This window comes from Leguminivora glycinivorella, chromosome Z (genome assembly GCF_023078275.1).
Source record: "Leguminivora glycinivorella isolate SPB_JAAS2020 chromosome Z, LegGlyc_1.1, whole genome shotgun sequence".
Lineage (NCBI taxonomy): Eukaryota > Metazoa > Arthropoda > Insecta > Lepidoptera > Tortricidae > Leguminivora > Leguminivora glycinivorella.
Genome location: NC_062998.1, coordinates 22693129 through 22718651, shown reverse-complemented (window position 1 = coordinate 22718651; position 25523 = coordinate 22693129). Strand labels below are relative to the sequence as shown.

General features: G+C 38.9%; 1 protein-coding gene across 1 annotated transcript; it reads right to left on the bottom strand.

Annotated features, from left to right (window-relative positions):
- Positions 1-6848: 6848 nt before the first annotated feature.
- LOC125241577 (MFS-type transporter SLC18B1-like) lies at positions 6849-20934 on the bottom strand. The gene is made up of 10 exons (XM_048150125.1): positions 20601-20934; positions 18945-19114; positions 15975-16122; positions 11546-11732; positions 11013-11128; positions 9793-9986; positions 9104-9199; positions 8654-8822; positions 8151-8305; positions 6849-7606 (listed from the first exon to the last, which is right to left on the bottom strand). The coding sequence occupies exons 1-10, from the start codon at positions 20709-20711 to the stop codon at positions 7435-7437; spliced, it is 1518 nt and encodes a 505-aa protein (XP_048006082.1). The 5' UTR covers positions 20712-20934; the 3' UTR covers positions 6849-7434.
- Between the last annotated feature and the right edge of the window lie 4589 nt (positions 20935-25523).

Here is a 25523-nt window from a genome sequence, read left to right as displayed (position 1 = left end):
ATTCTTCATAAAATTCTCCACAATATTGTCTTTGGAAGTATAAAGCTAGAACTTATAATTTTCAAACTATGCTCATTTTCCCCTAACGATATTTCTCTTTGGTGCCCTGAACGATAAGCAAGACTAGCGACTTTGCTCTTTTACCTGTGGCGATGTTGCTTCACAAAATTGTTCCTTGGGTCAAACTGATCCGATTTTGCTCAATAGTCATGAAATCGCACGTCACTACCCCCACAAAGACAAGGGGAAAGGGCCGTAATCCTCGGTGAAAACTATGCATTACATCTTTTTGCTCTTAGTGACTAGGGCAAATCGTATATCATTTTCGTGTAATATAAGGACGAGTTAATCATTTCTGAAAAAAATCGTTGCACCTTATCATACAAAAATAACGATTTGTCAATGTTCTCAACGTAAATGCATGCTGTTCTTATAGAAACACAAAAATCACTATATCTTATGCCTTTAATATTTGAGGAGTTCCCTCGACCTCTCCACGATTCCATCATCAGAACTGGGTTATTGGCTAATCTGTCCTATGTTTTATTTGTTGATAATTACCGCATTGTAACTGTAAATGCCATAACTTCCATACTTATTGAAATACATCGAAATTCATTATTTTGCTATAAAATCGTTATTTTTGTATGAAAAGGTGCAACGATTTTTTCAGAAATGATTAACTCGTCCCTATATTACACGAAAATGATATACGATTTGCCCTAGTCGCTAAGAGCAAAAAGATGTAATGCATAGTTTTCACCGAGGAAACCGGCCCTTTCCCCTTGTCTTTGTGGGGGGTAGTGACGTGCGATTTCTTAACTATTGAGCAAAACCGGATCAGTTTGACCCAAAGAACAATTTTGTGAAGCAACATCGCCACAGGTAAAAGAGCAAAGTCGCTAGTCTTACTTATCGTTCAGGTCACCAAAGAGAAATATCGTTAGGGGAAAATGAGCATAGTTTGAAAATTATAAGTTCTAGCTTTATACTTCCATAGACAATATTGTAGAGAATTTTATGAAGAATATACTTCTCCTAGACATCGTGATGATAGCTTTCACGGTTTTCATGGAAATATTAAAAAACTGAAATCAGGGATACAAAAGTTGGGGGAAAGAGGGGAAACATTGACACCTCAGCGTGTTTCTACTTCCATATTTTCTTATAAACCTATAAGCTATATACATGCCAAGTTTCATGCTTTCTGCCAGACCGGACTGTACATCTGGTTAAGAACTCGGACTATCTAGAAATAATTCCGGTTTATTGATAGAACATGACATTTCTCACGATAATCATATCATTACTAGTGATAATGAGCATTTACTATCTGATTCAGATTCTGTTAAGTCTATAAAAGAAGATGATTTCAAAACAGAGTTAAAACATTGGGCCACTCAATATCAAATACCACATAATGTACATGATGTGAGTACATGTTTTCGATGAAACGAATAGGTGTTATTATTAATCACATAGAGCACAATCACGGAGGACGCGTACGACACAACAGGCGCCAAACGAAAAAGGAGGGTAAACAGCGTCACTTGAATGACTTGACTTCGTTACTTCAATCAAATCAAACTGACAAAATGCGTTCCGTTCCAATATATTTCCTAAGCTTCTTTTTAAATTAGATGATGTCTATTAATTATATTTGTCCTCTTAGGAGAACATTTAAGTACTTACTCGTAATCATATTTTTATCTTTATTCAGTTTTAACAGACATGTATTAACCTCGAAAGTCCTGTGCTTTTGCAACACCTGTACTGAAGTCATATCTGCCGGTTGTACTATACCAAGTACGAACCACGAATAGTGCATCAGACCGAGACAAATAGATGTCGTTATTACAGATTTTTTTGATGTGAAGTCTTGTTGTCTTTATATTTTTAGGAGACCAGTCAGCGAAAGAAAAGTCTTCTAAAAATCGTGAGCGTTAGGACCCCTGGACCACTACAGATATTTGATGTTTAGTACATACTAAAATTTAGTACCTATTTGATACTATTTGGTACCTTGGACCTATTTGATACTATTTAGACATTCTGACGTCAGGATGTCTGGACCATTTTTGGTTTACATAGTTCTAGACAACACTACTAATTGATATCTTAGTCAATATTTACTACCTATTTGGTACCTGTCAATATATTTTTTTCAAATTTTTTGGCGTATCAGAAAAAGTTATGACGGAATTTAAAGTTGTGAGCCCGGCCGTGCCGTTGAAGTATGTAGCGCCAGTCAAAAGAATAGAGGCAAATCCGCCTGCCCTCCTGCGCGTCAACTTAAATAGGAATTTATTTTTAGGCACTCGCACATCATCTCTACTGACTAGTGGCATTAATATAGTCGAACGAAATATAAAAGTAATTAGTGTAATTACACTAGTTTTCAACTTTAAATTCCATCATAACTTTTTTCTGGTACGCCAAAAAAATTTGAAAAAAATATATTGACAGGTACCAAATAGGTAGTAAATATTGACTAAGATATCAATTAGTAGTGTTGTCTAGAACTATGTAAAACCAAAAATGGTCCAGACATCCTGACGTCAGAATGTCTGGCCACTTTATTCGCTCGATTTTTCGATATCACTGGAGGTACCAAATATATGTACTCAGGTACCAAATAGTATCAAATAGGTACTAAATTTTAGTATGTACTAAACATCAAATATCTGTAGTGGTCCAGGGGTCCTGACGCTCACTAAAAATTGATTTTCGCTCATGTCGTCTCGGATATGGATGAATATAGTATCGAGGTATTCAGTATAATGCCCTGAACACAAATATATGAGATGACAAGCGCGAAAGTGGTTGGGGTAGTTGCTGTGACTAAAGTCGACAGTACAAACTTTTTTCTTTTAAACATAACATGTGGGGCCCCCAATGAAAGGTCTTTGAGTAGATCACAAATATATGACATACTGTAACATTTTCAATACTTGGTCTAACAAATTATTAGAATACGTTTAAAAATTGTACAATCCACAGTTACTGCCGAATTTATGACGTCACAGCAACTACTCCCACCACTTTCGCGCTTGTCATCTTATATATTTGTGTTCAGGGCATTACACTGAATACATCGATATCATATTCACCATATCCGAAACAACATGAGCGAAAATCGATTCTTAGAAGATTTCTTTCGCTGGCCGGTCTACTAAAAATATAAAGGGGTGAATCAACTTTTCTTTGCCAGCAAAATTACGCATACTTCGACTACATGTGGTCAGAAAATTTAATTTGTATTTAGTGTAATTAGTTTATACTGCTATATATTATATAGCAGTGACCCAGTGGACATTGCTGTCCCTCACTTTTGTATGAAAAAAGTGTCTCTTCCACTGAGTCACATATAGATTTAATTGTAAATGTTTTTTTTTATTATTCCCTTAATGTAAAATAAAAATAAGGATCTTTATTCACGATGGCCAGGTTAAAACTCACAAAAGTAGAGCTAATAATAAGTATGGGCAATTCTTGCAAAAAGCAAGAAAAAGTTGATTCACCCAAAGACAACAAGACTTCACATTAAATAAATCTGTAATAACGACATCTATTTGTCTCGGTCTGATGCACTATTCGTGGTTCGTACTTGGTATAGTACAACCGGTAAATATGACTACAGTACAGGTGTTACAAAAGCGCAGGACTTTCGAGGTTAATACATGTCTGTTAACACTGAATAAAAATTAAAAATATGATTACGAGTAAGTACTTAAATGTTCTCTTAAGAGGACAAATATAATTAATAGACATCCTACAGACATCCAGGCCCAATGTACTTTTAAAAGCTACCGACAAGAGCTAGGTTCTTAATACACACAAAAGTCAGTAATTTAGGCAGATTTTTTCGTAGTTAGTAATTAGTTTATGTTTAAACATATGTTGTGTACTTTGTATGAGTAAATTCGGTTTTTACAGTGTAATAAAAACAAATTTAAAAAGTCATTGGTTTTATTTAGTATCCAAAACAAATCACATTTTTGCTCTTAACATAACTTACTTAACCTTTTGACCGCCAAAGACGGTTATGACTTACGTCGGAAAATCGTGCTGTGGACGCCAACGACGGCTAAGGACGTCAGCTTTGTTAATGTAATAGACACCTACGGGGATTCCGCAAAGTTCAATTGCGCTCAACAAAAAATGCGATAGCGTGACATCAGGGCAACGGCATATTTCTTCGTCGTCTGGTGTTCAAAAGGTTAAAAAGCGGCCGCCCTAATATTTTCGGCCCAGTAACGTCCCTATGAATTCAGTATATGACGTCACTCCGACGTCAGTGGCTGCCCTAATATGTACGTCCGTGTAACGTCCTCATGAACTTAGTATATGACGTCTCTCCAACGTCAGTGGCTGCCCTAATATGTACGGCCTAGTAACGTCCCTATGAAGTCAGTATATGACGTCACTCCAACGTCTTGGCTGCCTTAATATGTACGTCCGTGTAACGTCCTCATGAACTTAGTATATGACGTCTCTCCAACGTCAGTGGCTGCCCTAATATGTACGGCCTAGTAACGTCCCTATGAAGTCAGTATATGACGTCACTCCAACGTCTTGGCTGCCTTAATATGTACGTCCGTGTAACGTCCTCATGAACTTAGTATATGACGTCTCTCCAACGTCAGTGGCTGCCCTAATATGTACGGCCTAGTAACGTTCCTATGAAGTCAGTATATGACGTCACTCCAACGTCTTGGCTGCCTTAATATGTACGTCCGTGTAACGTCCTCATGAACTTAGTATATGACGTCTCTCCAACGTCAGTAACGTCCCTATGAAGTCAGTATATGACGTCACTCCAACGTCATGGCTGCCTTAATATGTACGTCCGTGTAACGTCCTCATGAACTTAGTATATGACGTCACTCCAACGTCAGTGGCTGCCCTAATGTACGTCCCAGTGACGTCCCCATGAAGTCGGTATATGACGTCTCTCTTAGGTCTGTAAACTGACGTCTTGAGGCTGTGACAAATTGACGTCATCTGCTGGGACCCCCCGACGTCAAGAAATGACGTCTCTTACGTCGAGCAGTACCGTAAACGGACGTCATAAAGACGTATAAATGCTACCTGGGGTGTTAGTTTTGTTCCCACCCTCCCTTAATTTAATTTCTACAGAAATGATATCTTTTATTATACACGGTGTAACATGAGCTTACCGAATAATTTTAACAGCGTATTCCTCATCATATTAGAAAAGTAAAATGTCATGTGTGTTTGATTCAAATCAATTAGGTACTTGGGTACATAACTTCAGCGCAAAAAAACAAGTGATATACCTAAATGCAATACTTTACTAGTAGACCTAGTAAGTTCCGACAGTTAGAAGGTAAGAAAGATAATAGAGGTAAGGTTATTGTGGAAGGATGTAAACTTGTAGGAGATAAAATATTAAAATTATGAATACTCAGAAAACAGGTTACTCTTGTAGCTTTGCCTTTTATTAGCTTCGAAGTAGGTGTATTATAAGTTTATAGATCTACGTCAAAGGTTGCGCGTCTCCGTAGTCAGGCTCCGCCTCTGACCTTTCTTAAACGCTTGCGGAATGTAACCTTTTAAAACACCCTGTGCATTTTATGAATAAAGTAGGTAAGTACTTCTTCATGTCCCAACAAAGGTGTGTAATTTAATTTGGAACAGATACAGTGCAATATATACCTACAGGTCAGAATACTAAAAGTTTTTATGATTTTAAAAACTGTAGTAGGTATTCAACATTTGGTTTTACAATCAGTTTTCTCAACTATTTCTGGAAACATATACACATTTTATTTACGAAAGAATTAATTAACTTTAAACATCCATTTCACCCTAGAGATCTGTAGTCATTGGTTAGGAACCATTTGTCTGTTGAACGCCTTTATTATGCATTCGATTCAATTTTAGGCATGAGCTAGCATTCTGGCAGTAAAGGGACAGTTTTGCTTATGCACAAAGCGCTCACTATCTAACATTTAATTTTACGTGATTGTGATAATATCGTGATTGCCTGGGAACTGCGCGTAGAAATTGTTGATGGCGTGCAGTTAAATAAAATAAATATTGGGGGATACCTTACACAGATTAGCCTAAGCCAAAACTAAGTAAAGCTTACACTATGGGTCGGTGGGTCCTAGACGACAGTATACATAATTATGTACTGAAATAAATACTTAGGTACCTATGTAGGTACTTAGAAAACAATCTTGACTCATGAACAAATATATTTATTCATCGCACAAATAAATGCCCTTATCCGGATTCGAACCCACGACCATCGGCTTAGCAGGCAGGGTCACTAACTCACTATGCTCAGTACCGAGACTACCGACCGACTAGGCTAGAGCGTCGTGAGATGAGGTGCTTTCCCGTATCTATTGGCTGAGCGTGCACACGATACAGCGCACCGTGTGACAGCGCCATCTGGATTTTGTGTTGAGAAGTACAACGGTAGATCAATAGCCAAGCAACCTTCGAGTCAGCTGGTTCAGTGCCCGCAATATAAAAATAATTTTCCACTCTCGTAGCAGATGGCGTTACGTTATGGCCTAACATTAAATAATTAGGTATTTCGGTTTAATCGAATCTTGCTATGTTTTTCGGTACACGGAGCAAGAGCCCAGAGCTGACAGATCTTCCTAAATTTCTGAAGTATATCTGACTTAGTTAAATGGGGCCAGTCCTTAGATTAGTTGCGGTAGCCAAGATGATTTAAACTTTAACAGCAAATGCAAAACAAAAAATAGAAAGACATGGGGTGACACTTGTGAACGCAACATTACATTATATTTTCCTTTTCCTACTTTTTAAAATGACTGAAATTGTAGGTATTGCCAAAAACAACAAACTGTAGTTTAACTATTATTTATTTTATCTTTCAGCTGCTTAAAAGTTAGGGCTCGATTAGACGATGCGACAACTCGCATGCGAGTTACATCACGTTGCATTATTTGATCGGTCGGCTACATTAATGTAAGCTCAAGTAGTCCGCAATTTAACTAAAAAGCAGTCAAGCTCACGCGCCGTATAAATCAGCCTTACGGCCCAGCCACGACATTGGTCTAAGCGCGACAGCGGTGAGCGGCAGCCATACGTGCGAATGAAAAGTCCCATCGCTGTGTCTCGCTTCAATGTATAGCCGACGCTCGCCGCTGTCGCGCTTAGACCAATGTCGTGGCTGAGCCGTTAGTGTAAGGCCTTAGTGGACGCTCGTGCGGAGCGCTCGGCGGGGCGGGCGAGCGTGCATACCCTTGTATGAGTACCCTTCAATTGTTTTACATGCACGCCGCAAGCTCGCCCCGCTGCATGCCCAATATGAGCGTGCACTCACGCCTTACACTTAGAAGATAAGTACGCCTTTGAACACATATTTGTTTCTCTACTGACAATTTACGATTGGTTTTTTAAATTGTCAGTTGGCAAGAATGTGAGGGTTTACACGACGGACATTGCGCCTCGGAAGCGCGCGTCCAGGCTGCCGTAGGAGGGGCGGTAGCGCGGCGTGCGCTGGCTCCACGGCGAGCGCCGGTTCTTGTAGCTGGAGCACGCGATCAGGCTGTTCATGGCCGGCGGCCGCGACTGCTCCACGCTGATGCCGCGCCGGTGGCTACAAGTAGGAAACATTCATTGACTTATATGTTGATATACAACTGGCCTAACATACGCGCACAAATGGTGCCACACCACAACAGTTTCAGTAAAGCTGCGTTTTCAATTATTAGAGTTCTGAGTCTGAGCGAGCATTCGTGCGCAGATGAAAACAGTTGACTTCCATACCTTTATCGGTTCTCGAACGAAAAATGCTTCCTAAGAACTGTTCAGAAAACTAAGTGAAAACGCAGCATTACAAAAACAAAGTATATAAATGCGAGCCGAACGTAGTCTAAATATGCGAGCAATCTCATCAGCCAATCGCTTTGTTACGTTCCACCAAGGCGCATCAAACGAGAATTTCGCGTTGAAATTGTATGATTTTTTATTGGAATCTTTACCTCGCCTAGAGTTAAATAAATAAACTGGCGGTCCTTATTAGGAACGCTGAAGCGATACGCCAATTTATAGACAGAACAACTTCAAAATGGGCAAAAAGTTGCTTGGCAATGACATCGAATAGTCCATTAGTTGTGTCGAGAATATACGTGTTGTATAACCTCTTGGCGCGTTGCGTGGCGGTGGGGTACTCGTCGCCGATGAGCACGCTGCCGTCCAGCGTGCCGTCGATCTGTAGCAGGTCGCCGGCCGACACCGACACGTCCAGCTTCGACGCGCGGTCCGACGTCCACAGGTACACCACCACCATCAACATCTGGAAGGGACCGACCACTTTTATACAGTATTACGTCAATCAACTCTTTTTAACCAATATTAAATTAACATGAAACTTGGCTAGATAACGTGGTTCCTGCCTCTTGAGCAGTTCGTTGTACTCAAAAGTGTACACTCTATGGCAAGTAAAAAAGAGTGACCAGGCAGGCAAGCATGGTCGCGCGATAAATGATAAAACATCAGGCCGTCCATATCGCACTATTAATTAGTGAGTGCGATAGTTAACTACAATAGTTCATTCCTCGATGCTGTTGTTATTGGAATGGCTAGTTTGTCTAAGAGGGCAGTTGAGCAGTTGCAGCAAGTAAAAATAAATCAATATACTTACCACTACCAGATTCAATATGAAAATAAACATCGTAGAACTTTTGAAGCCTATGGAATCAAACAGAAGACCGGAGACCGTGGGCCCGATGAACGCTCCCAGCGCGAAGGTGGACGTCCACATACCGGAAACCAGTCCATACGTCTCTATAGAATTAGGCAGCCCACTCGCTCTGCAATTTACAGACATATTCCTTATTTATTTAACAGACGTTTGATACAAGTTGCAGGTGTAAAAGTCAGATCTAAACTATTTCCACCTATATCATGTATGAACGGAATGCCAAGATCGTTTATAGGTAGTTACAATTCATCAGTAGAGAGGTGAAACGTCAATATAAATCTATTAATTTAGTCTTAATAGAGTTTATATTATGTTTATAAACTATTGACAAGTCTCTTTATAAAATGAACAGGTTGTTGCATTATTTAATACCTAGATCGAAATACTTACATAGCAGTACCGAGCGCGTCTGCGAAGGAAGCTACTAGCTGACTGCCCATGCCTAATCCGTGTAGCACTAAGCCTAGCACTGTTACCCAGAGCAACCTGAAAAATAAAATTAAATACATATTGGTAAGAGACCGGACGGAATGACACTAATTCCGTGGAAGCTGGGACGGGTACTGGTGTGGGACGCCACATGTGTAGACACCCTAGCCCCGTCTCATCTCCACGGAACATTTGTTAAGGTCGGCGCAGCGGCTGAAGCGGCCGAAAAGTTAAAGAAAGTAAAATACAGGGGTCTTGGCGCCGAATACCATTTCGTACCATTTGGCGTTGAGACCCTTGGCCCGTGGGGTCCGAACGCCTTAAATTTATTTAAGGAAATGTCTAAAAAACTGACAGAGGTCAGCGGTGACCGTAGGGCTGCTGGCAGCTTCCTCGCCCAAAGAATAAGCCTTGCGATACAACGAGGAAATGCTGCCAGTGTCTACGGCACCATGCCTAAAGAAGTTTCTTAGTTTTTAATATTTTTAGTTTACTTAGGTATTTATTTTTAGATTAAGGTTTAGTTTATGTTTAATACATATTTAGAGAATAATATACAACAAAATAAATAATAGTAAGTACGGGAGGAACACACACTTAACAAAGCCAACTTCCAACGTGGGAGTTTTCAGTAAAGACGGTATATTTACGTCTGATCATAAATGAAGGGTGCAGGGCCGATGAGCAGGAAGGCAGCGGCGATGAAGGCGCAGCCCAGCACTGTGATGTACTTGGGCTTGACCGCGGGCCGGTCGCACAGCCAGCCCCACGCCGGCGCCGACACCGCGTACACGCCGCCGTTGATCACGAACATCAGCCCCAGGATCATGGGCGAGAAGCTGAACTGGGAACATCATACACAACATTCCTGTAACAGTGGTGGGCTAACTTCTTTTTCCCCTCACTAGCTCGGAAACACGTGTTTTGTCCTTTAATACCAGCGGGTAAAAACGCATTTTATCCACTAGTGGGTAAAGTAATTTGACCTTGAATAAAGTCAAATTAACTGGTTTAAAATTGATAAAAGTAGGTGAATCTAGTAATAAAGATGATTTACCACCTGTGGAAGTACTGGAAGCAGTGATAAACGCATTTTCTGCGTTGTTGTTTCCTCGCTGTAGTGATGGGAAAAGTTTTGTGTTACACTCGGGTGCAAATGTATTTTACTTCTCGTGTGTTAAAAAACTCGCAAGTTCAGGATTCTATTCTCGAACCACTCGCTTCGCTCGTGGTTCAACTATAGAATCCTTTCACTTGCTCGTTTTTCAATTCCACACTCGGCGTTAAAATACAACTTTGCCCCCTTGTATAACAAATAACTATTATTGCGGGCAAAAAAATTGAACGAAATTTTCAGGCGGGCCAGATTTACATGAAAAACGGTGTTGGCCTTATCACACAGGATTTTGAAGGACCGGTGGCGGGCCGGATTAGATCCTTTTCCCACCATTGCACACTGGTGTAATAAGGTCTACTGTGTAATACAGTGGTTTTGACCTGTGGAACTTGATGCCGCTATAAATAAGTAAATAAGCACAGGGATGGATTTTATTTTTGGTTTAGTCACGACATATCTCGTATTAATCCAATGTACTACCATCCTCAAAGCAGTGACAATTTTTGGGATTTACATGGTATAGATACCATCTAGTCCACCCATGATATTACGCGAAAAAGGCCATACGTGATCTTCCCTCGATTTCCTAAAGGGAACGAGAAAAAGGTAATCTCTAATAGTATTAATAACATAAGGACGTGTAGTCCTGTCTCGTGGCTGCATGCTGCATGTGCTAACCGTGCAGGATCAAAAGTTCGTATTGTATCAAAAACCCGAGGAGACAGTAGGGCACGGGGACGCAGGCGCACTCACCTGCCGCAGGTGCGGCTCGAGCGTGGCCTGCAGGAAGCCGATACTCATGCTGGTGCACATGATGCTCGTGGCCGCCAGCAGCACGCCCGGCACCCGCAGCAGCGTGAAGATGCTGGCTGCACATAAACAAACCGAATAAGATGATAATCGAAACTGACACTAATTTTCATATAAGTATATTTAGTATCCTCAGGGTCTGTAGCCAAGAGTACAATCGTTCACGCTCTGACAATTGCGTGTACCTAGTTCCCCACAGAGCGTTAACGATAGTTTTCTTCCATTATCAAGTTTGTTATCTTTCAACCCTTTAATTACTATGAGACTGAAAGTGTCAAATTGGCGGCTGTGGCGCTCTTGTATTCCCAAAAAATGTACTACCTACATTATGAAATAATTTCAGATAAAAACTTGGACAACGAAAAACGGGCTTTTTTCGACATGATTTTTCGATTTTATCTACATTAAAGATGCATCAACATGAAACGTCCGTTTTGGAAAGCTCCAGAAAGGTGAATATTATGAGGTATAGTTACGTCCGGCCGGGCGCAGGTCCTCGTCGTCGTTGGTGCGGGGCAGCGCCACGCAGCTCATGATGGCGGCGCAGAAGAGCGCCGAGCCCAGCACGGCGAACGGCAGTGTGTACCCGCCCAGCGCGTACAGCGCGCCGCCCAGCGCCGGGCCCACGATCAGGCCCAGCCCGAAGAACGTCTCCAACGACGCCTGCAACCGTTACAATCGAATCACCACTGGGTTTACAGGTTGCGATTGGGTATTGGGTTACGAGCTGTTGGACCCCCAACTATCGTAACCGAAACTCTTTATTTTCAGGCCATTACAAAATTAACGTTACTTAATCTAGCGTAGCGTAGTGAAGTATCATGGAAAGAAAATCAGTGATCATGTTTTTTGACAATCGCAAAGCTAAATTCTGGCCCTGAATTTCCCAGGGATGGGGGGGTTTGAACAAATATGGCCCTAATTGCATGTCACGTGCTGTTTTTGAAGTGAACACGTAAGTTTATTACAAAAAAAAAGTATTTGGAAGTGATAACCATCTTCCAAAAACTGCCAAAAAGTTCATGCAAGAGTAATAATGCTGTTCTGGACTCAAATGTTCTATCATAGTGTGGACCCGCAGCTCAGGATGTTAAGTATTATATATTAATTATTATTATTGTAAAGGTGACTATTCTAAACTGTTTAAAATTTGCAAAATACTACCTGTTAGCTTAAAACATAAATTCCTTCTAGCACTTAACAACCATGACAATGGAGAACATATCTCAATACTATTAGATCATAAGCATAATACAAGGACAGTAACAGCGAGGAAATTTGAAGTCCCTCGGGTTAGTAACTATTTTGGTGATAGAACTTTAAAGAAAAGAATTCCGTACTTTTTAAATAGTCTGCCCGAGAATATTAGGCATGAGCCAAATAAGAAAAAATTTAAAAACGCATTAAAACTGTACCTCTTGCAAACACTTAAATGACAGTTACAAACGTGTAAATGTCATTTAAGTGTTTAAATATGTAATTAATATTGTTTAAATTATAAGTACATACATAAGTAGTTTAATCTACATATCTGCTAAATAGAGACTCATACTTGCAGACAAACTGTAGATGCAGTTTTGCAGGGATATGTTTTAATTATAAGTCCTATACTGTAACTAATAATAACAATAAATAAATAAATAAGTAGTTCCGATGTGATCCGATACTTAACTTAAGTAATAAGGTTTCTTTTCTTTTTAAATAAACTGGTCTTTATTTTAGGTATTGTCATTACTTTGGTACGCTGTATCTAATTTCGGTGTTTTAATTTTTTGTCTGGATCCATCACAGTAATACCTACATAATTTTATCACTCGTAGATACGGCAGAGCTAGCAAGAGGCGCGCCACGTGAAGCTATTATCATATACGCGCATACTCGTAGCAATCACACTGTAGCGAGTGTTCATTTATACGCAATACACATTATTATCGTGTTCGGTGCTGGCAATGTACTGACTGGTATCTAAGCTGTGATTAATTAACGAGGTTACAATAAGATAAACAGTGCTATCAATTGTCTCACTGAAACGTCCGTCGCACGGCTGCAAAGGCCCAAGTGAGACGCAGAGCGCAGAGCAGAGATTATATTGACCTTTGCCAAAACTGATTAACTGAGCTGAGCTAATAAATAATTAACTTGATTTTGTGTAGCAACTACGTAATTACGTTCTAGTAATCATTTATTTAAGATTAGGTACTGGGAGAGGCGAAACGTAAAATGTTTGGATTGGTTTTTTTAGGGCAGATACTTAACTTAATAAAACAAAATAAATAAATAAATATTGGGGACATCTTACACAGATCCACTTAGCCCCAAACTAAGCAAAGCTTGTACTATGGGTGCTAAGCGACGATATACATACTTAAATAGATAAATACATACTTATATACATAGAAAACATCCATGACTTAATTAGGTATATAATACTAGCTTTTTCCCGCGACTTCGCTCGCATTAGGAAGAGACAATAAGTAGCCTGTGTCACTCTCCATCCCTTCAGCTATCTACACTTAAAAAACTTCGTCAATTCGTCGCTCCGTTTTGCCGTGAAAGACGGACAAACTAACAGACACACACACTTTCCCATTTAACTAACCTAACCTAACATTAATTATGGATTACGGATTACCTACGTATTGTTATATTATAATTATATGTAATTGTATAAAAAACTAGGTTGAAAAGTAAATATTGTGTATGTATATCGAAACCTTTGTCTATCGTTCCAATATAATAACGATCGAAAATCAACATACAACCAGGGGCGGCTCACTCCGCGATTCTATCGCCGCGCTACAAAGTACATGCTGGCGGCCGCGAGTTCGCGGCCTAATCAGGGGTGGCGCGCGGCGCGTTTTCACGGAACTCACGTTCCCACTTTCTATTGTTATTTTACGTCGCGAGTTTTTTTAAGCTTCTTTTAAAGTGAATGGCTTATAATGCTTAGTTAAATAAACATCATGAATAAAATAGGACAGTATTACACAGATCTACTATTGCTTAAGTCCCACGGAAAAGTTCAATAAGGCTTGTGATGTTGGGATTTCAACAATAATATATAAATACTGTACATGTATATACCTAGAAAGTACCCAAGACTTGAATATAATTGCATTTTATCTGAGTATTAAATCGTTTTAATTCATAGGCAACCCTATCGTCCGACGCTGCGCACGTGCGGCTCGTTTCTTTGTTAGAATTTTGTAGGCATTCAATAGGCGGCATTTCGTGAACATCAAAGCAGTGGGCCTTCTGTACTTGTACTATTATATATTCTGTGGTTTGACGTGATAACGTCAAACATTACAGTAGTATAGACAGGGGCGGCTCACTCCGCGATTCTATGGCCGCGCTACAAAGTACATGCTGGCGGCCGCGAGTTCGCGGCCTAATCAGGGGTGGCGCGCGGCGCGTTTTCACGGAACTAACGTTCCCACTTTCTATTGTTACTTTACGTCGCGAGTTTTTTTAAGCTTCTTTTAAAGTGAATGGCTTATAATGCTTAGTTAAATAAACATCATGAATAAAATAGGACAGTATTACACAGATCTACTATTGCTTATAAGTCCCACGGAAAAGTTCAATAAGGCTTGTGATGTTGGGATTTCAACAATAATATATAAATACTGTACATGTATATACCTAGAAAGTACCCAAGACTTGAATATAATTGCATTTTATCTGAGTATTAAATCGTTTTAATTCATAGGCAACCCTATCGTCCGACGCTGCGCACGTGCGGCTCGTTTCTTTGTTAGAATTTTGTAGGCATTCAAAAGGCGGCATTTCTTGAACATCAAAGCAGTGGGCCTTCTGTACTTGTACTATTATATATTCTGTGATACAACATAAGTACGAGTATATTCGCAGCGCATTAACGTATTATGTAGTAGGTAGGTATTTATAATATTTATGTTATGTTTTTACTTCATTTATTGAAAATATCCTAATTCAACATAATATGTGCCATTAACGTCAAAAGTAACGTAATTACGTACTTATTATATAAAAGTTAAAAACGTTAGCGTTAGCCTATACCGGCGATAACCAAGTGAACATGACTTATAGTTTTTGACGTAGGTAATGCTGCAACCGTACACATGGGGATTCAGCAAAAATATTCGTGATGGCGAATTGGCGATTATTACTCGTATTGTAAGTATTCGCTGACTCCCGAGTCCCGATGTGTGCGGCCGCGCCCGGATGATATTACGACTTGTAGCTACTTAATTGATGAATAGTAGGACAGTCAAATTATAATTTTTGACAAATTAATTCCCAGCGAGATGCAAAACTAAGTTCAACGACTTTTCTTTAAGTTAATTTAATTAAGTTTATGTAATTGAGAGACTGTTGATCCCACAGACAAACTCGTTCTGTTCCAGAGTTTTGTGGGACTATATGTTAGATATAAGTTTGTCATTGTATTTGAATAACAATAAAAAAAAGGTGTTTAATCCAAGTTTTCTTCATTTGTAGTGTTGTAGTTCAGTTTGTAAAAAGACGATTTCTAATTTCCTGGAGATGGTCTGCATAGACAAGCGCGGATCCAGCTTCGTGCCCAGGGGGGGTCACGTGGTAAAGTCCCAGGCCCCGGGGGGGGGGGGGGGTCACGTGGTAAAGGCCCAGGCCCCGGGGGGGGGGGGGGGGGGGGGGGGGGGGGTCACGTGGTCTATTTGTATGGCCAACCTAGGCTCCAGGGGGGGTCATGACCCCCCCCCTGGATCCGCGCATGTACGAAATATAACGAAATATAACGAAATATAACGAAATATAACGAAATATTTATTTCAAGTAGGCATATTACAATAGCGTGCATAGATAGTATGCACGCTCGCCCGCCCCGCCGCATGCTTAGCTGAATGATACTTAGGTAATTTATTAAAGTTCAGCAGGACATACAAACATGATAGCGACGTTATTGGGGAACTCCTTGGCGATGATGGCGAAGGAGGCGGTGAGGAAGGCTGCGTTGCCCATGGCCTCCACCATGCGGATCACGAAGCTCAGCGTGATGAACGCGCCGTGCCCCTCCACCTTGTCCAGCATCCTGCCAACAACGGCGCCCTTCAATAACGTGCCATTCAAGAAGACGTGTGCCTTGGTTCGTTCCTTCTAGCCCTAACACCCGAGATTATTCATATTCATAAAATTAAAAAGATTACATGTCAAAAGTATAATATTAATTAGTAATCTATGACAATTAAAAATTAAATTATAATTAGGGTACAATCCAAAATTTAAAAAGTGGAAAATTTTCTGAAACAAAAGTCAATAAATAATATAATAAAAAAAATATATGTCAAACAATACTACATTAATAAAAATATAATTATATTAAAATTAAATTGAATCATTATTATAACATTCTGAAATGTCATAATTTATTATAAAATGTGGCTTATGCGATCGCGTGAGGGTTGTTAACATATTATTGTTAATTTGAACACATGCCATTGCAATTTTATTCAAAATTACGTTAGCAAACCTCGAGTTTTCGTTTGGATTGGGCTTGGTTGGTGTTCAATTACCAAATACTTAATAAACCTTTTTTCCTTAAAACCTACTTTTTACAAAGAGTTATTTTTTCCTTTTTAGGGTTCCGTACCATAAAGGTACAAAAAGAACCCTTATGGTGCGACTCTGTCCGTTTGTCTGTCTGTCACATTACTAAATATCTCGAGAGCTAACAAGAGCTACTTATGCTATCGATTTGAAATTTGGAATACATAGTTATAAACATTGTTAGACTCTACAAATTAAAATTATTATTAGGGTTCCGTACCAAAAAGGTACAAAAGAAACCCAATGGTGCCGCTCTGTCCGTCTGTCACATTATTTTTTTTACTTGTAAGGGTATTTTGAGTTAGGCCACTATTGGAAGTGACGTTATCGCCATCAAAAACGTGTAACAATAATATAAATGCACTAAGTTAATAGTATCAATAAACACAATATAAATCACTGTTAGAAGGACTTTATAATCTCTCTCTTTACACTGTCAAAATCTTTCGGGTTCACTGAGGAATAAATGGGGATGGTGCGAGTCGGCAGCATGCGAATGTGGCATACCAAAGCAGACAATCCGCCATATGGTGCTGGAATGCCCTAACACCAAATTCAAGGGCAGCTTTGAAGAGTTCAAAAGCTTAAATGGGAAAGCCATGGATTATTTTAAGACTTCTAGGTTTAATTTTCAATTGTATAATGCAGTGACATGTAAATATAATGCCATACGATAATAGTTATTTTATTTGTTATACGAGGGGGCAAAGTTGTATTTTAACGCCGAGTGTGGAATTGAAAAACGAGTATGTGAAAGGATTCTATAGTTGAATCACGAGCAAAGCGAGTGGTTCGAGAATAGAATCCTGAACTTGCGAGTTTTTTAACACACGAGAAGTAAAATACATTTGCACCCGAGTGTAACACAAAACTTTTCCCCTCACTATAGCGAAGAAACTACAACGCAAAAAATGCGTTTATCACTGCTTCCAGTAGTTCCACAGGTGGTAAATCATCTTTATTACTAGATTCACCTACTTTTATCAATTTTAAAGCAGTTAATTTGACTTTATTCAAGGTCAAATTACTTTACCCACTAGTGGATAAAATGCGTTTTTACCCTGGTATTAAAGGACAAAACACGTGCTTCCGAGCTAGTGAGGGGAAAATAAATAAACAGCACCTATCCCGTTTCCGATATGCCTGAGGACATCAGACTGGACGTCACCAAAAGGACACGAGATAAGTAATTGTTTTATTTACCTACATAGGTACAAGAATTCCGTCGATTAGAAATATTTATGTACTGATGAAAATATTTACTTTATCCAACGACTCGTTTTTTTTTTTTTTAAAGGGATAGGAGGCAAACGAGCAGCATTTAATAAATGTCGCATGATATGATAGTAATTAGTTGTCAGATGGACTTGTTTTGTTTGTTGACATTATCTGGTGTCCTGGTCTATACTTAAAATGTATAAATTTAATTACAAAAACGCGTGCTCTTAGAAGGCAGAGGACCTTTTTAAGGCAAAAGGCCGCGTGAAATCACCTTTTCATACAAACGTACCTAGTCTCATTCATTTAACTCTCTGGATAATAACATTACTACAATATAAAGTACAATAATCTAAAATTCGAATAAAGTGTAACAATAGCTAACATAACCGAATACAGGTCGGTGTCCATAACGTCACTATCCAGGGACTAGGTACGTTTTTATGAAGAAGCGGCCGTTTTCGTTCCTCTTTTGTATTGTAGTAGTAGTAAACTCTTTATTGTACAATTAATAACAAAAAACACAGTAATTACAGTAAAGAACAGTACAAAGGCGACCTTATCCCTTTGAGGGATTTTTTCCAGTTAACCTTTGAGTGAACGAGAGGATAAAAAGTGATGAGGGTGACAAATACAGCAACATGTACAACAAGGTACCAGAAAGACAAATAATTAAATAAATACACACACAATTTACGGGAATAAACAAATATTACATAAATTACACTAAAAATGGGAAAAGAACAATTGAAAATTTAAATAAATCGACATTGAGATAATGAGACAACACAACTTAGATTAGCAATCTGGGTGCGTAGCCGAATGCCACAAACGATCACGAAACGCTCACTAAACGAAACGCTAGTAGATATCTATCTCTATCGCTCTTGCGTATTGGCGCGACTTGAGCGATGCAACCGACTGTGCTTGCCTGATCGAAGTAGGCAGCTCATTCCATAGTTTAACCGCACGCACCACGAACGACTTGTAACCACGGGATTTATGAGGAGGAATAGCAAGCGATAAATTAGCGCTGGAACGCAGACGGTGGGTGCTTCCCGGTCTGCACACAACATGTACTCTAGTTACCCGAAGAGGATGGCGCAGGCGCCGGTGGTGAGGATGCCGCCGTTGAAGAGCAGCTTGGGCCCGAGGCGGTTGAGGTGCGCGCCGTACAGCGGGCTCACCAGGAACACCACCAGCTCGAACACGCCGAACACCAGGCCGTACTCCGTCGCCGAACATTGCTTCTTCTCGGCCTGCACATAACCGTATTGCCTACATATAACCATATTGTCTACTTATTTATTTATGGCGTGTCATTAGAACCGTGAGGTCAGAAGATAGTACCTACGGTTGCTTATTGTGTAATGTCTACTTGTAGGTCTAGAAAACAAAAATAGATAAAAGGAGTCCCTGTTTTGAAACTTAACTCGCCATTACGGCCCAGCCACGACATTGGTCTAAGCGCGGCAGCGGCGAGCGGCAGCCATACGTGCAAATGAAAAGTCCCATCGCTGTGTCTCGCTTCAATGTATGGCCGCCGCTCGCCGCTGTCGCGCTTAGACCAATGTCGTGGCTGAGCCGTTAAAGAACAATAAATGTCCACCAAGGTTAACAACAAAAACCTCGAGATATTTTGAAGCGATAACGCCTGCACGGTGGGAAATTGCTATTGTGGCTAATCGTTACAGAATGGACTGATCATGGGCAGGAGTTTCAAGTATTTCGTAGAGAATCTATCGATCGTGTGGTGTGGTGACTGACGTCGTAGTTCCCTAAATAGTAAATGGAACCCAGTTTAAGGTCAAAGTCGAGACAGTATATTCAGATAGCTAAAAACTGACAGGCAACATTACGCTTACGATAGTAAAACCTCTCTTTGCCGTTAAAGTGATAACTTTTTTCTATATCAGACAAATAGTATAATATACTAAATATCCTGAACGTAAAAACTACCCAAGACCTGAACTGTAACACCATCACAAGTGATTTTGAACTAGGCTCCCACTTACCAAGATCTCAATTTATTTGTCGGTGTAATATTGAACTTAAGTTTCATGAGCATGACACATCTTCCACTTATTTCTTACAATTAAAAGTTAAATCAGAATAAGAGTAGGGATTGTAGTACAAACGTTGATCCATAGGTATTAGGTATACATATATGTATGTCAGTTTCTTTGTATTTTTCTCAGTATTTTATTTTTTTATCTCTTCTTATATAATCTTGGATTCTAAATTACATAGTAGGTATGCCTAACTACACTCGGGGTCTAACAAACAGAATCACTTTACATACTTACCTACTGTGGTAACTTTACTGATTTTCCAAATAAATATTTGTCAGTATAAAACCTATATAACAATTTTATAGATTACATACAAAATTATTCGCTACGCGTTGCACTGTGCAAATTAATAGAACACACTTCAGTTTATAGTAATCAGTCATAAATAATAAAAATAATGAATAATTGAGATAAAATATTCTTAAAGGAAATAAATGGATACAATAACACTTAACATGCACAATGACATAACTAAAATTATTTGATCTTACGTTAGTGACACGAAGCGTCGAATATTTCAGTCACAATCACAATGTATTGCCACTATCACAATTAGGTATCGCACTCAATTAGTTTAATTGATTGACGAGACGTTTCACAGTCAATGATAAAGTCTGGAGGGGACTGCGCGTGAAGACACATGCCCTAAAACTATTGACATGCACATACTGACCTCTTGAGGGTAGAACGGCGCCTGCAGCGCTACACATATTGCATTACAAAAGTCTGCTATTGAAATAACGGCAATCGTCACCCACTGCCTTCGAGAAAACCCGTAGCCCATTATTTTTATAAGAAAATTTTAAACAATAATGGTGTATTTAGTACGGAAATGATTAATCACGACTTGTACAAATTATAGAACTTGAATATTTTAACTGATTCCATAATGGGTCGTAATACTTATTGAAGAATAAATTTCTTGAATCCGCAAGTTTATGTGTAAACTTGAGGAATAATGAAGAGACGTTTATGTATCGGGGAGTCGGCTAGGCCACTGACTGCTCTGGATAAGGAGGTGGTGTGATAACGGGCGCGGGTGAACTCTGCCCGTGTTAGCTGCTCACCAAACATTCGCTCATCCATTAGGGTTTGCTAGCACAAGCATATTCTCTTTTCTCAATTAAGTATGTAAATATTTGGTAGTCTAACAAGTTTGCCAGTAGAAAAGGGCGCGAAATTCAAACTTTCTACGCGACGATAACGTTTATTTTTTTATTTGCCGTGTCTTTCTACTGTTGGATATGTTTGTTCTTCTTCTGCTTCTCTAAGGGCTTGGCATACTTAGTTACTTACTTTAGATGCGTTTGTGGACATTGTTTGTGGTTGCAGTAGATACAAATGTTTATAGGTTTGTTATTGCATTATTGCACATTAAATCGAAACTTATCGAATTAATTGTTTTAAGCAGACTTCGCAAATTTTCTAGCATTTTCGGCGAAGATACGACAATTGCACCGACATTTCTAGAAGGTACGATGTCTGGTCATGAAAGATTTACGATATTATAATTAAATATGGACTTAACAAGAAAATAAATGTGTTCTAACACTTCTAACTTTAGAAACATGGCTCCACTCCAAAATATGAATATCATAAATATAAACTGTAAATTGTACTTCTAATAGTTTTAACTTTTATATTTACATATTTGTTATGCTGCGTTACATAACCGTTGAATAAATGTTACATTCTTTTAATGGGTACTATTGTTACTAATCAATAAAAAAATGCACAGCAACCATTTGTGAAGCTGTATGCTTAAGAACTAAGTAACTACAACCTAATTACATAATAGTTAACCCTAAGCTCCTAGATTATACTTATACCTACGTATATGTTCGCCCGGTTTTAGGTAATATGTACGTATGTACAAATGATATATCCCTAAGTACTCTAAGTAGGTATATAACCTATAAATACTGTTCTAAGCCTTAAGTCCCAAACAGAAAATTTAGATTAGGTTACTGTTAATGTTAAGCGGTTATTTGTAACTTGCGATTCTTGCGTCGTACTTAATTCATTCTTTTTATATCGGTCTATTTCGTCATCATTTATTTTATTTCTACATACGATATGAATCGGATCTCTGTGTCCAAAGTGTCGTTTTTGTTTGAAGAAACGTCATTAACCGCTGCTCCAAATCTCAAGGAAAGGTGGTCTCAATTCGTCTGTGTGTTTTTTTAAATGTTTGTTCCACGATATCTCCGTCGTTACTGGCCCGATTTTGAAATTTTTTTTTTGATTGAATATATATACATACAGATTGGTCCCATTTTCATCAGAACCCGGTTCTGATGATGGGATCCTAGAGAACTCCTCAAATCTGAAAGGCATAAAAATGGTGATTTTGTGTTTTTATAAGAACAGCGTGCATTTACGTACGGAGCAGTTACATTTGGTGCAGTGGAACTGTTGATGATGGTCAGAACGGAACTCCTCAAATCTGACCGGCACGCTTATAGTGACTTTGGTATTTTTATGAGAACAGCATGCACTTACGTCCAGAACAGTGACATTTGGTGCAGTGGAACTGCTGATGAAGATCAGAACGGAACTCCTCAAATCTGAACGGCACACTTATAGTGACTTTGGTATTTTTATAAGAATACCATGCATTTACGTAGGTACGGAACAGTTACATTTGGTGCAGTGGAACTGCTGATGATGGTTAGAACGGAACTTCTCAAATCTTAACGGCACACTTACAGTGACTTTGGTATTTTTATAAGAACAGCATGCATTTACGTACGGAACAGTTACATTTGGTGCAGTGGAACTGCTGATGAAGATCAGAACGGAACTTCTTAAATCTGAACGGCACGCTTATAATGACTTTGGTATTTTTATAAGAACAGCTTGCGTTTGCATTGAGAACAGTAACATTTGGTGCAGTGAAACTTCTGATGATAATCAGAACGGAACTCCTCAAATCTGAACGGCACACTTATAGTGACTTTCGTATTTTTATAAGAACAGCATGCATTTAAGTTCAGAACAGTGGCATTTATTTGTTATCTTTATTATGCTTACATATTGAGTTTTCAAGTCAAATTTTGTCAAGCTCGATTTCTTATAATCGGATTTCGGATTCATGAGGAATTGAGGAAACCTTACCTCCTCAAACCTTAACGGTATACGTATATTCACTTATAAATGTTTCCATCAAATAATCAAAGATTTACATTAAAAACAGTTTTAAAAAATACCTACATATTTCTACATAATCCAACATTCGCAAGTACCACCAGAACCCCAAAAGTGAACCCCAGTTTTTTCTTAAAAATTATTTTGACTTTCACATACCTATCCGATCAATACCAGACCAGACCTTATATTAAATGTATGTTAAAGTTCGAATTATGCCGTAAAGATACAGTGCAAAAACCTTATTTTTACGGAAACGTTCGTATTTATCATGCTAGCAGCATGACACGTTCGTACATTTCCGTGAAAATACGAAGGAAAGGATTTTCGCAATAATCTATACTGACACACCACACCTGCTTTCGTACTATACCGGGTGTTAAAATTATGAAGGCTTTAGATTTCTAATCTTCAACGTATGCCATCGTTGTAATGAACGTTGCCTTGCCTGTCACGTCACGCTTTAAACATTACTAAATTTGCAATACGTTCTTAGATAAAAGTAAAGTTTTATCTATGTATTACGATACATTTATTTTTAAACGTCACTGAACTAATGATAATCAGTTTGAAGAGTACATAGTATAGTCTATAGTTTGATTGATATTGTTACCCTTACACACACTTGAACATACACACACCCTTGTTTAACTCTACCCGTAAAGAATTGAGGAGTGTCCTTTCAATTGTGAAAATTAAGAGGCAACAAGAGCGAAAATGCTAAAATTGAAAGTAGCCTCCATTTCAATATGGGAATTTTAGTTAAATACAGTCGATTTTAAACATTTTTATAGAAATAAAAGTGCGTGATTTATAGAAAGATATCGCGGAAAAAAATCTTTGAAATCGAGGAGCCGCTCTCGACTGTTTTCTCCTCCAAAACTTAACCAATTGGAACGAAATTTGCGAATCTGAATAACAATGAAATAACCTGTATCGGACTGTTTAGTTCAGTTATTTGGATAACTGTTATCAATTCTGAATATTATCTTGCGCCATAATCGATTAGGCCGTTTTTGGAAATGTGTAATGAATTTTAGCGCCTTTAAAAATAAAAATATCAAAAAAGCAAAACAGGCCGACACCGAAAAAGAATCTGCGGTAAAAAAATCATTGATCCAGCTTCAAAATAATAGGATGGAAATAGTCGAGACTGTTTGTAAGGAAAATAAAAGAAAATATATTTAATAATGTTACATTATTATTCGTACTGAACATAACAAGTGCCTACATTGAGTGTTTGTCGTTGCCGTGCTGCCTGCTTAATGTTTGTCTACCTATATTTTTTAACATGTTTAGTTAAGTAGGTAATGGTATCTAATGCCCACTTCAAGCGACCCATTATATAATACCAATATACCAGTGGCGGCTGGTGAAAATTTCTGCTATTAGGCAACACTGAGCAAAATGAAAAATACCTTAACATTAGATACTTTTCACCACACCAACTGATAAAGATCAATTTTGCTATTTAAAAAGGGATAGCAAAATTACATTTTATCCACAAGAGTGCAAAGTAATTTCATACAAATTTGAACTTGCTGCCTTGAGCTGGCTGGTAGAATCTACCTATAAATAATAATTTTGAATCATAAATATTGAATCAGTTGATAGATTTGATTCAGTTTGATGTTTTATAGTCAGTATTTTGTTCGTGTTTGTGTGGTGAAAATTTTTGTGGTTCACTCGGCGGCAATGTTTGTTTAACCTTCTTGCCTTGAAACCCTCGCAAAGCTCAAGATTCCACTTTTTAAACCACTCGCTACGCGTAGCGAGTCGTTCAATATTGAAATCTGTCGCTTGCTCGGGTTTCAATATTTGCACGTGCGGTTAAACAACAACTTTCACAACTTTGCCCCCTTGTAAAACAAATAACTATTCCCTTCCTTTTCGTGCATACCTAACTCTGACTTCGATACTTTCCAAGTTAGTCACATTCTGAGCTAGGTAGTTACTTTCTGAGTTCATGCGCGGATCCAGGGTGGGGGGGGGTCATGGGGGTCATGACCCCCCCTGGAGCCTAGGTTGGCCATACAAATAGACCACGTGACCCCCCCCTCTGGGGCCTGGGCCATTACCACGTGACCCCCCCCTGGGCACGAAGCTGGATCCGCGCTTGTCTGAGTTCGATACTTTTGATTAGTAATAGTATTATTTACGCTTTTATGCCCGTTAATTATAGGTTTTTTGGGAGGACAGTGTAAGGCATTTCGAATTTTCGCACTACTAGAAAGGTTGTCTTGGAATCCTTTATACATATACAGTATGTAAACTAACGAAAACGATTTACTGTTACCCGTAAATGTCCAGGTGATACTGAGAAACTTTTACTATGGGATCAACCACGAAATCACGAAAATATCTTCTGACAGTTTTATAGGTAGTTTTATTTTATAGTAAGTATTTCCTATGGGAGAGTAAATTTTTATTTCGCGTTTTGGGTGTTGGT

What these genes read in the sequence shown, in the direction of transcription:
- LOC125241577 (XM_048150125.1), bottom strand. Translation starts at nt 20,711, where the DNA reads ATGGGCTACGGGTTTTCTCGAAGGCAGTGGGTGACGATTGCCGTTATT. An exon ending in GCCTGCGCCATCCTCTTCGG is followed by an intron (nt 16,123 to 18,944) that starts GTAACTAGAGTA and finishes CGTTGTTGGCAG; the next exon opens with GATGCTGGACAAGGTGGAGG. An exon ending in CCCTTCATTTATGATCAGAC is followed by an intron (nt 9,200 to 9,792) that starts GTAAATATACCG and finishes TTTATTTTTCAG; the next exon opens with GTTGCTCTGGGTAACAGTGC.